The sequence below is a fragment of the Sturnira hondurensis genome, unplaced genomic scaffold (assembly GCF_014824575.4).
Source record: "Sturnira hondurensis isolate 20B ecotype Veracruz unplaced genomic scaffold, ASM1482457v3 Scaffold0006505, whole genome shotgun sequence".
In the NCBI taxonomy this organism is placed as follows: domain Eukaryota; kingdom Metazoa; phylum Chordata; class Mammalia; order Chiroptera; family Phyllostomidae; genus Sturnira; species Sturnira hondurensis.
In genome coordinates this window covers 3,923,096-3,935,325 of record NW_028079136.1, presented here as the reverse complement: position 1 = coordinate 3,935,325, position 12,230 = coordinate 3,923,096, and the positions used below count along the sequence as shown (strand labels likewise).

Here is a 12,230-nt window from a genome sequence, read left to right as displayed (position 1 = left end):
CCAGCCCTTGTTTGCTGTCAGAGTGATTGCAGTCATGTTCCTTGAAGTGTGATAAATTGATTATCCATTTCTCCTGATTAGGCAGCAGATGGATTTTTGTTTGTCGTAGGATGTGACCGAGGGAAGATACTCTTTGTCTCAGAGTCTGTCTTCAAGATCCTCAACTACAGCCAGGTACTGCTCCCACCAGTGGTGCGGCCGCGCCGCAGCCACAGAGGCCACCCCCGTCAGAGCAGTCACGTGCCCCAATCATGCGTGCAGTGCGTCTGTTGTCTCCCACCAGTCCCTCCTCCAGAGAATTCTCTACATGTTAACGGGGAAATGAAGTTAAACTTAGAAAAATCTTGTAATACATGTATGTGCCGTGTTCCTGCCATTTGAAAGGTTTGGCTCTGATCTCAGCAGCAGCTTTTTAACGTTCTTATCGCTGCAGAATCAGCACCCTACCACTATGGGGGGGCAGAGTGAGGGGCAAGGAAGAAAGGTAGGCAGATAATGCCGTGCCCGAGAACAGGAGAGGCAGGGCGCCACCCGTGATGCTGTGTGTGCAGTGATCACCAGCTCCGTGGAACCTCAGCTTCCTCTAAACCCGACTGTAACAGTCCATGCCGTCTATGAACATTGGTAGGATCCAACAAGATAAACATCTAGGAAAGCTCCCAGAGCACAGCTTTTCACCTGTTATGTCCCTAGAGTTTTTATTCTGTGTCCACCCCTCATTCATCCCTTTACTCATTGCATGCTGGTGGTTGCATGAACACTGGAGAAGGCAGAGGAATCGGAGTCAAAATAACACCTGTGTGCATTAGAATTAATGTAATGTAGTGTTTTCCGAGTGTTTTATTCATCTAGTCTTACAAGAAAGTTATACAGGAAGTGTTTATTGTCTCTGCTAACAGGATAGGGCATGGGGGCCTAGAGGGGCTCGATGCAGAGCCCTTGCCAACACTCCACCCCCTGGGGGCTCAGAAGGGACTCCGTGGGCATCAGAAATGAAAAGGCACACACAGGGCCAAAAGATCCTCACCTCCGGGGAGCCTGAACTATTTCCTTAATCGAGCTCCTTCCCTCATGTGCTATCACAAGCAAACTCCCAGTGCCTTGTTCATTGTGTCCATGTCTAGGCGAAGTGATTGCATGTGTGTACATGTCCACATATGAAGTGTTGGCAGTTGTCATGCTTAAAATACAACATCTAGGCAAAGCACTTAGATGATTTGTGCTCTGCATGCTGTTGACTTGTCATTTTTGATGGTTCATTCCCCACAGAATGATCTGATTGGTCAGAGCTTGTTTGACTACCTACATCCTAAAGACATTGCCAAAGTCAAGGAGCAGCTCTCCTCCTCCGACACGGCACCCCGGGAGCGACTCATAGATGCAAAAAGTGAGTACAGAGAAGGCCACTGCTTCCTCGGGACCCCGCTCAGACCTGAGCGCAGAGCGAAGACCGCAGACCGTGTGCCGTGGTCTCAGCCTCTGGGCCACTTCCTCTCTGCCCTGTATCAGGGCCACAGGTGCTGTCTTTGGCTAAGTGGAATTGTATACATTCTTTTGTCTTTGTTTTGTTTTGTTTTACATAAAGAAAAAAAACCTCAGTGTCCAAATTCATTGAGAGGAAAAACAGCTACTTTGATTTGATTCTTTCTGATTTTTAGTCTTTTTTTTTTCAGAATCAAAATTCCTTGTCCTATGCTCCTAAGTTTAAAGGGCTCACACAAGTTTGATTTGTTTTCCCTGAAAAAGAAATCATCTCTGTTTATCTGAGGTGCACACTGGCAGCCTCACAAAAGTAAGAAAACTTAAAATATAGATATGACGTTTCTTTGACGGAAGTGGTTCCTCATTGTATCAGCTTCCCTTCCTGGCCTCCTCCTTGGAGTAGGGGAAGCACTGTCCGTACTCCTCCCAGCTTCCTGTCCTGACCCTCTCCTGGGCCTCCTGTGTGGGGCCCCTGTCGGTTTCTTCTCCCTTAGTCCCTCCGGAGGCCGTGCACTACAACAGTTAGGAGTGTGGGCTCTGGGGTCAGATTGCTGGGCTCACTTCCTGACCTCACCGTTGACCAGCTGTGTGACCTTGAGCAAGTTACTTAACCTCTCTGTGCCTGAGCCCTCCTATGTGCAAAATAGTAGCTATTCCATTCAGTTTTGTGAGGACTGGACATGTTAATATACATAAAGCATGTGGGACAGTTCCTGGCACATCTAAACACAGTCTCAAGGTTGGTATTCACCTTGGCCCCGGGCAGATGTGGCCTAACTAGTTTCCTGCTTCCCAGCTCCCATTGTAATTCCTGGAGGGAAATACCAGCCAAGAAATCTCCTTTAAACCATGCTTTTCAGTAAGGTACTCCTCTTCTCCCTAAAAGTACAATGCAGTTCCTGGTACCTGTTGTCCTTTGTAGTCTGGCCCTTGCAACAGTGTAGTGACCTAAGGAGAAAAAGATGAATGGTGGTTGGTCCCTACCTGTAAAGCCCTCACCGTGCAGTCAGACAGGTAGCTCCCCGGGTAGCATGATAGGTGCAGCCATAGAGAACGAATGATTCATTCTCATGGGGGCACAGGGAGAGGCCTCACCGAGTAGGCGACAGCCAAGGTGGATTTGAAAAGATGAATTAATGTTTGATGGATGAGGAAGACAGGAAAAGAGCTGAGGAAATGATCTGTGGGTGGGAGCAGAGGTGTGGCCCCCGCTCTGTGGCCTGTTTGGTGCTAGTGGAACAAACCTGCGAGGGAGGGGGAGGCTGGACTATGGAGACCATTTCGTCCATGAGGACACAGTGAGGGCTCTGAGCCAGGTGGGACAGGCCCGGATCGGCACTCTGGGGAAGACCCCTGGGGTGGCAGTGTGGGAGGCAGCTGCAGGGGGAGGCCCAGGAGGAGCCCTGGGAGCCCTGTAAACAGCCTGTGCTGACGGTTGCTGTCAGGTGGTCAGCAGGGCGCGCCCCAGACGTGCGCTGCAGTGACAGCGGCCATTGTGTCTGTCAGGGTCACGGCCAGTGCTTGTCGTCCGCGGACGCTAATTCAGTTGGTTTCACACAGCACAGCCCAGTGCAAACCGCAAATAGGAGCCACATTTGCGATTTAAAACTCTCTGGTAGCCACATTAAAAACAGTAAAAATAAGTGTAAAGCTAATTTTAGTACTATATTTTATTTAACTGAATAAATCCAAAATGAGATCTTTTACTTTTTCTTGTGCCGAGTCCTTGGAATCCTGTGAGTGTTCTTTCACACCACACACTCCAGTCGGAATAACTACATTTCAGGCGCTCGGTGGCTGCCTGTAGCGAGTGGCTCCTGAACTGGACAGCACAGACCTGAAGTGCGGTCCAGGCCCCTGGGCTGAGAGTTTAAGGATGTTCGGTTTCGTCCTTTCCATTTCAGTGTCAGCATCTTGCCCGTCCTTCCAGGCCCGGCCCAAGTTCTTCCTCCTCTGAGAAGCACAGGCGGTTTCTGCCGTTCGTTTGGCACAAATCACACATCGCCCCATGTTGCTTTTAATGTTTCTGTGGTGAACTTCCACTTCCCCTTCTCAGCTGCGAACCGCGCTGCACGGGAGCCCTGAGCGTATTTCCTTCTCTCCCCCGGGGGTGCACAGGCCACTCACCCGGTGACTGCCTTCTCCGTGATCTGGAAACATGTCCGGGCAACACACCTCTCCCTGCCGCATCTTTTAAGGCCTAGACTGAGGAGAGGTGTTGTCCCCATGGCATTGTTATAGAACTGTGAAGCAGGAAAGAAGAGGCTTTCTTCAAGGTCACACTCCCCAACCCGACAGACATTACCCTCAGTTTATCACGTTTTGTGTATTGATTTGCAGCTGGACTTCCAGTTAAAACAGATATAACCCCTGGGCCATCTCGGTTATGTTCTGGAGCACGACGTTCTTTCTTCTGTAGGATGAAGTGTAACAGGCCTTCAGTAAAGGTTGAAGACAAGGATTTCCCCTCCACCTGCTCAAAGAAAAAAGGTAACCATCTCACAGACCTGTCGAAGCCCATTACAGGGAGGCTTGTCCGCTGCACTGGGGCCCTCGGCAGGGTGTTGGTCAGTGTCCGCCAGCTGGCCAGAGCGGCAGCTTCCGGGATGCGGCGGGGACCCCGCTGCCTGCCCCTCCCCCCACCCCCACTGACAACATAGGACAGTCGGGAGCAGGGAATGCTGGGAAGCCTGATGTGTTGCCATGATGACCGAGATTCGCAGGGAGGCTTCCTTTCTTTAAATTGTCTGTGATTGGTTGAGAAAGAACACTACCATCCACTATTCTAACTGCCTCCTGAGTAACCCACCAATCCACCAAAATTACTTCTGCTAAACTTACCAGTGACCTCTGTGCTAAATGCAATGGTCACTTTTCAATTTTCCCTCCATCTTCTTCTTCTCTAGAATTCTGTGAAACCACATACTCCTCATCTCGCCCATCCTTGGTCGCTCTGGGCTCTCTTCCTGGTTCCTTTCATTGGCCCATCTTCTGTCCCGGGCTGCCTTCTCTTTTTCTACCTCCTCTCTCTCCATAGGCACACCATCTACTCCCTTAGCTTTCAACACCATTTATATGTCAGTAACATCCAAGTTTATATTTCTGGCGCAGACTTCTCTTTTGACCTCCAGACCCATGAATTAAGTGCTTATTAAATCTGCCCACTTAGATATCAAACATGTAAATGTAAAAGGGCATCTCAAACATGGTAAATGTAAAAGTAACCACCTGATCTTCTCCTTGCTGTAAATAATCGGCAGCAGGAACAAATAAACCAAAATGTGATCTGCCATCCATTGAATTGCACATATTAGAAGCCTGCGAGGCACCCTCACCCCACTTCACCCCCACCCCCAGTCATGAAATCTTGCTACAGTGAATTCCTTTTGCAGAAGTTATGTGTTTATCCACCTCCATGTTTACCACTATCATCGGACCACGTCTATGCTCGGTTCTCCCCCAGTCTTTGCAAAGTGGGCTCCTCACGTTTGCCATCTCTCCACACAGCAGCCAGAATGATCTTTTTAAAAGCATATCTTTTTATCGGTTCCGTATTTGAGACCCTGGGTAGTTCCTATTGCTCTTGAAGAAAAGTTAAATCCTTAGCATGATTTGTTTTCCACAGTTCCCAACAAACAGTACAGACCCAATGCTTGTGAAACCCTCCACAAGGATTTCTTTATTGTCAAAACCCAAAAGTGCTCCACACTTAAAGTGTCCCAATGTGAAACCTTCCCTTCCTCGCTGACACATGACTCTCTTCCCTGAGTTAGTGACTTATTCTAGCAATCACTCAATCCAAAAATTTGGAGTTGTCTTCATTTGCTTCCTTCATGCCAAATTTTTGGATGTTCACACCAACTCCCAGGAATTCTCGGAAGCTTCTCCCACGCCCCGCCTGCCTCCTCCTCCCAGCACAGCCAGAGCGCAGGCCTCCTTGTCTCCGGCTGTGTGATCCTTCTTCTGGTTTTTCCTCTCTTCCGGTTCACTTGTCCCTCTGCTTCTAGAACATCCAAGCCCTGGTTGGATTTTGCTGTTTCCCCATTCAGATGCCTTTGGAAGCTCTCCATTTTCTGTTAGCCATTCTTTGTTAGGAAAGAATCCAAGACCCCTATAGTTTGCCCCAACCTGCCATTCCAACTCTCCCCACCAGCCCCTTGCCCCTGCCCCTGCTCCCCTCCACTTCAACCTGAGCTCTCTGCCATTTCTTGTACAGGATACACTTCTCTGCCCTTGTACATCCTCAGCCTTTGCACGTCCTAGTCCCATAGCCAGCGTTCGTCCTTTCTCTACACCCCGCTGTTTTCTTTTGGGCCACCTGCCTTTCCCCAGGTGAATGTAGATGCTCCTCCCGTGGTTTAACCAACGTCTACTAAGCATGTGGTTTAACCAGCGTCTACTAAGCATGTATGACACTGCATGGTAGTTCCTGTTCAGTCTTCCTTTCTCATTGGATGCTCACTTTTGGAGAGTAAGGCCTTTTAAAAATTATTTGACTTCCTCCTGACATTCCTGCCCACCATAGGCTGCCCATGCCCCCAAAGCCACACTGACACTCACCACGGACTTTGCTTTCTAGCAGATCGAAAAAGCTTCTGCACAATCCACAGCACAGGCTATTTGAAAAGCTGGCCGCCCACAAAGATGGGGCTGGATGAAGACAATGAGCCGGACAACGAGGGGTGTAACCTCAGCTGCCTCGTTGCGATAGGACGGCTGCACTCTCACGTGGTTCCACAGCCGGTGAACGGGGAGATCAGGGTGAAATCTATGGAGTACGTTTCTCGGCACGCCATAGATGGGAAGTTCGTCTTTGTAGACCAGAGGTAAGCATCTGCACACTACTCTTGAACAGTAATGGAAGATTTTTAACCCTGAGCAAAGTAGAGACAACGATCTGCTGTCTTTCTTAAGAATAAACAGAGAGAAGGAAGTGGTGGAGATCTCTGCTAAAAAATTAGAATTGTCATCAGAATATCATCATAAACAGATTTTTCTCTGTCCTTGTCAGGTAGAAAACCACATGCACTTAGTAGGGTGGTTTGGTGTCTGTGGCCAAAAGAGAAATAGTGGGCATAGCACCTATGGACTGTTCCAGGACCACTCCCGTGATTGGGTTCTGGAACCCAGGCCCTGGGAAGAGTATGTGGTCCTGAGGCGATTAATAATCTCACATGGCTATTCTGGTTTTAATCTAATCAATTAAAATTAAATAAAATGAACAATGAAATTCCTCAGGCTCACCAGCCACATTTCAAGTACTCAGCAGGCACATGAGGCTAATGACACAGATACAGGACATTGCCATGGTCACAAAGAGTCCTGCTGGACAGCACGGATCTGGTCCAGTCCCATCTTTCGTGGCTGAGGGACCGAGGCCCTGCCTGAAGCCTGGCTTCCTGCGGGGCTCACGCTGACTGGCGGTCGACCCAGAGATCCCGGGCTTCCCGCCGCTCTCTGCTGCCTGTTGAGAATATTCACCAGCTGATAATTTTTCTGGCTACTTGAAAGTCACTAAATGCTGGGAAAGAACCCAAGGCCCTTGTGGTTCCTGCTGCGGGAGCTTCCTAAGAAGCTCTGGTATTCGGCTCTTCTGACAGAAGCTGGCAGTACCATGGAGAAATTCTGCCCTGGGGCTTAGGGTCCAACCACGTTTTTATCTCACTAATGGAGTTACCATTTTTAAACCTCCCAAAATTTGATTTCTTGTTATAAGAGCCCCTTTGAAAGGCCTCTTTGCCTCCTCTCCCTCTGTTTTTGTAGCCTTGGTGTCATTCAGTTACATGAGTTAAATACATGAAACCTGCACACAGCAGGCCCTCCGAGTAGCCACCCAGCCTCGACCTTGTTCTCCGTGGCCGCAGCAGGGCTCCCACTGCAGAGGTGCTGTTGTCTGAGTGGCTTTTCCTTTTAATATTTCCTTGTAGGGCAACGGCTATTTTGGCATATTTACCACAAGAACTTCTAGGCACATCGTGTTATGAATATTTTCACCAAGATGACATAGGACATCTCGCAGAATGTCATAGGCAAGGTAAGGTTGGCCGTGCAAAGGATCGTGAGCTTAGAATGCCCCTGCTTCTAGACTAGTCCATACACTCTTCCAGAAAAACCTGCCCCCGAGGGTGTGGGAGTCAGCCAGCCCAGGAGTCTCAGCCGAGGCCAAAGTATCTGTGCAGAGAGGAAGCTGAGGCTCCTGGGTCCTGTTCATCCCCTTGCAGATAACCCACCCCTAGTGCCCAGCAGTTTTCTGTACACATGCCAGGTTAATTTCTGGAAGGCATCTGTTACCCAGAGGATTGATCCAGAACCCATGAAGATTTAGTATGGCCCAAACAGTTCTGATTCTTTTTCATAAAGTCCCGCACTGCTGCCCTGGCTGGTGTGGCTCAGTGGATTGAGTGCCAACCTACAAACCAAAGGGTTACTGGTTCAATTCCCAGTCAGGGCACATGACTAGGTTGCAGGCCAGGTCCCCAGTAGGGGGCATACAAGAGGCAACCACATATTGATGCTTCTCTCCCACTCTTTCTCCCTCCACTCCCCTCTGTCAAAAAATAAATAAAATATTTAAAAATAAATTAAAAATAAATAAAATCCTGCACTGCTGCCTGTATTTGCCTCTTGATTGATGGCACGGCCCCAGGTTGACCCCTTCCTTTACTTCGTCATCCACCAGACCAGCTCATTCACCTCAGACGTGAATGTCCAAAGGGGACCCACCTCCGCTGTCCTGGTCCAGGCCCTTGTGCCCACCTTCTGATCGTGATGGACTCCTGACGGGCTCTCACAGTCTGCCTTCTGCCCCCAGTCTTCCGTAGTTAACCCTGGTAACATCACATGGTCAGTGTAAACCTACCTGCCTTTACACTGAAGGCTAAATGCCTCTTATAGGCACTCAGGACCTTTACCTCCTGGCCCCGACCTGCCTCCTCGGCACGCCGCCCACCCCCATCCTTGCCTGCAGAGGCTGTGTGCTGCAGCCGCAGGACCGGCTCACTGCCCCTCCCCCCGCAACTCCTCCACAGGCCTTGTTCCTCCTCCTTCCTTTTAGCCACTGCTATTCATCCCTCAAGGCCCCAGTCTCCTCCCTTGCACAGCTGCCTCTCAGTCCTCTCCTGAGGCCAGGTGTCCTGTCCCGTCTCCTCTGTCCAGGGCCTGGCACATGAAAGGCTCATTACGTGTCTGTTACATAAAGGAGTAGGTTTGAATAGGACTTCTCTGGACTCAGGTGTCCTAAAAATGCTGTCCTGCCCCTGGGCTGTGTGGTGGGAAAAGAACGCTGCCCCTCTGCGGAGCACCTGCCCCTCAGTTGGTGCTCGCGTCTGGCCGATTCCAGGTGGAGGTCTGCAACACAGCCAGGCATCTCCCGGAGCCTTCAGTTCACACGCTCTGAGAAATAACAACGGACCCCCAGACGAAACAAAGGCTCTGAGCCAGCCCCTCAGAAATGACCTGTTCTGCCCTGGCTGGCGTAGCTCAGTGGATTGAGGGCGGACCTGCGAACCAGACGATCGTGGTTCGATTCCCAGTCAGGGCACATGCCTGGGTTGCAGGCTGGTTCCTTGCAGGCCAACTCCCAACAGGGGACGCACAAAAGGCAACCATACATTGATGTTTCTCTCCCTCTCTCCTTCCCCTCTAAAGATAAATAAATGAATAAAATCTTTAAAAAAAAAAGAAATGACCTGTTCTCCAAAGTGCCAGCTCCCGCCGCTCATGAAAGGGCGATGGCGTCGGAGCCTGATGCACGTAGGGGTGGGTCAGTTTGTACCCTGATCTGAGGAAGCAAAGTCATTCATGGTTTCTTTGCATTTTCAGTTTTACAGACGAGAGAAAAGATTACAACTAACTGCTATAAGTTTAAAATCAAAGATGGTTCTTTCATCACACTGCGGAGTCGATGGTTCAGTTTCATGAACCCTTGGACCAAGGAAGTAGAATACATTGTCTCAACCAACACTGTTGTTCTGTAAGTGTATTTCCTATATCAGAAGGTCCCTCGCTTCCAAATGAAATGCCCTATAGGCCCTGTACCTGGAAGAGGGGGCACAGGCAACAGTCAGTATCACATCATCTACTGCCACCTTGCTAATGTCCCATGAAGCCTTGGGATTGGCAGAAGCCACAGGGGCTGCTAACGAAGGACGAGTTTCAGTGCTCATACCACACAGGCCCCAGCTCGTGGCCTTGCCCCAAGGAACAGCGACATTTTCCTCCAGATAAAGCAGCCAGCCTTTGAAATCTGCAGACCCTGCAGACCCTGCACCCCGGGCACCCACCGTACTCTGTGGAGGGAAGAGGGGGAGGCACCCGTGAAAGGTTCAACCAGGCCTCAGCTCATCCTGGCCTGGCTGAGGATGGGGGGCGACCCATGCCCACCAGGCTGATGGCCCAAATGCTGGCAACTGGATGGCCACTCAAAAGTGGCCACTTGCTAAGAGCAGGGAAAGGAAAGACCCACACTGTGGCCAGGCCTGCTGCCCACATCACCTTCCCGATGGTGTCCAAACCGCCCCCCACCCCATTCCTCTGTGGTTAGAGCTGAATGAGGGGTCGTGGCAGTGGGCAGTCGCCACCTCTGCTGGCCCGCGTCCTGCGTGAACTAGGAAGGCCCAGGCAGGCAGTGAGGCCAAGAGCAGGACACTGTCCATCGTGCTATGACAGCGAGGAGACCCTTTGAGCCACTCAGACAGACCCTTCGTTTTCTGGCCTGTCCAGGTCCAGAGTGGACACCGGACACCTTGGCCAAGGTGAAAGGTGCACAGCTCTGAGCAGGCCTGACTCACGTTTCCTTCTTGCTGGGATGTTCACAGAGCCAACGTCCTGGAAGGCGGGGACCCAACCTTCCCGCAGCTCCCAGCGTCCCCCCACAGCGTGGACAGCATGCTGCCCTCGGGAGAAGGTAACCGTGCATTGCTGGGCACTGGGCTGCTCCGCGAGGAGCTGCTTGTGACCCAAATGTCCCCCCAAATGCTTGGGGTCCCCAGCCACCGTTTTCTGTGGAACAGGGGAGGCCTTGAGGGGATAAGCACTAAGAACCCGGTCATCTCAATCTCTCTGTTGAGCCTGGAACACTGGGAACTCATTCTTGCCTTCCTGAGGCTGCCTGGATCCTGGAAGCTCTGAAATAAACTCCTTGCTCCTCTCAGGCCTTTCCTCCCTTTGTGTGGCCCCGTGGCTGTGATGCGAAGTACGCTTTGATGACCGGCTCTGGTTCCTGAGGGGGCCGGAGGGTGTCTGTCAGCAGTGGCCGTGTGCTGTCCCTGGCAGCGCCCCTCCCAGGGCTGGGCCCTGGCCCCACTCTCTGCACGTGACCACCCTTCCTTCCTCGGGCTACGTCTGCTCGCACGGCTTCAGCCCCCACCTCTCTCCACGGACAACTCCTGCCCCCACTCTCCCCAGCGGCCTCCTGGTGAGGTCTGCCTGGAGTCCCAAAGGCTCCAGGAACCCCCCACATCCAAACTGGTCCTCCGCCCGGTTAGCACAGAGACCGTGACTCCTACCTCTCCCATTGCATCCGAACGGGAAACTGTCTCTCTTGTCTCCTAACCCCTCCTTCACCCTCCCCTCTGTTGCCTGGATTATTGTTCTAACCCCAGTCTCCCTCTGCCCCCCGCCCCCATCCTCCACTATCGTTAATTCTCCGAGCACTGGACTTTCTGGTCACCAAATCTGAGTCATCGCCTCTTCTGTGTAAAGTCCTTTGGTTCCCCGATCGCTTTGTGGACACCGTCCACATGCGTGTGGCCCCCAGGGCCCTCTGTGACCTGCCACTACTGCTTCGTCGTCACTTGTGATGAGTGTCCTGGAGTCCCCCGAGTTTTGCCCTGCCGCAGTACCCCTGCACGCACTGGTTGCTGTGCCTGGAATGTTCCCTGCCCTGCCTCTCTGCCGAGCTAATTTACACCCCTCGCACCCCCGCCAGTTCTCAGCTCAGAGTTCACACCTCCCAGGAAGCTGCCCCTGGCCCCAGAAGAGCTGGGTGCCTCACACTCGCCCGGCACACTCAGCCCACTTGGCTGCAGCCTCATTCATCCTCATCACCCCCTAGACTGGGAGGCCCTGGAGGGCAGGAGGCGGCTCACCTCCGTGCAGCCTAGAGGGACTCAGTGTGTGTTGACTGCAGGAGAAGAATTAGATTTTTCAAGTCACCGCTTGGGCCTCTGACCCTGAAAGGAAACTTGAGCCTTTTCCTATCGAGCTACGGCTCTTTGTCCCTCACGGTGCAGCGCTGAGGTTGAGCTTCCCAGGGATCGTGGGATGAACTGATTTTAACCCAACACACAGAAGCACCTCTTCTCCTGCTTTCCCCTTCTCACGCTCGGATTCCTTTGTTGTAGGTGGCCCGAAGAGGGCCCAGCCCACTGTTCCAGGGATTCCGGGGGGAACCAGGGCTGGGGCAGGAAAAATAGGTCGAATGATCGCTGAGGAAATCATGGAAATCCACAGGCAAGTAACGTCCTCCGGTTGGTCCCTTAAACCGGTGGTTCTCAACCCAGGGCTTTCTGCCCCCCCCACCCCCACCCCCCAGGAATGTTTTGTAATGTCTGGGGACATTTTTGGCTGTCATAGTTGGGTGGGAGGTCGCTACTAAATGTCCCTGTATAGAGGGCAGGATGCCGCTTTCCAAACAGCCTGCGTGGTTGGATGTATACAGTTGCATCGTGTAATACACAAGACCGCCTCCCTCCCCCTGCCCCCAACAAAACAATGTTCTGGTCCAGAATGTCAGTAGCGCCGACTGA

The 12,230-nt window shown here is 51.7% G+C and overlaps 1 protein-coding gene across 12 annotated transcripts in view; it reads left to right on the top strand.

The window, feature by feature from the left end:
• BMAL1 (basic helix-loop-helix ARNT like 1) overlaps positions 1 to 12,230 on the top strand; it is a 104,884-nt gene that overhangs the window by 82,937 nt on the left and 9,717 nt on the right. For 8 of the 12 annotated variants that reach the window (XM_037050030.1, XM_037050033.1, XM_037050029.1 and 5 more), the window contains 8 exons: positions 82 to 174; positions 1,270 to 1,387; positions 3,823 to 3,972; positions 6,062 to 6,308; positions 7,410 to 7,516; positions 9,304 to 9,454; positions 10,299 to 10,387; positions 11,826 to 11,934. In XM_037050030.1, coding sequence (XP_036905925.1) covers positions 82 to 174; positions 1,270 to 1,387; positions 3,823 to 3,972; positions 6,062 to 6,308; positions 7,410 to 7,516; positions 9,304 to 9,454; positions 10,299 to 10,387; positions 11,826 to 11,934 — 1,064 coding nt within the window. Of the gene's footprint in view, positions 1 to 81; positions 175 to 1,269; positions 1,388 to 3,822; positions 3,973 to 6,061; positions 6,309 to 7,409; positions 7,517 to 9,303; positions 9,455 to 10,298; positions 10,388 to 11,825; positions 11,935 to 12,230 lie in introns of those variants that run through there. The other 4 variants (XM_037050032.1, XM_037050035.1, XM_037050037.1 and 1 more) reach the window with 2 other exon arrangements.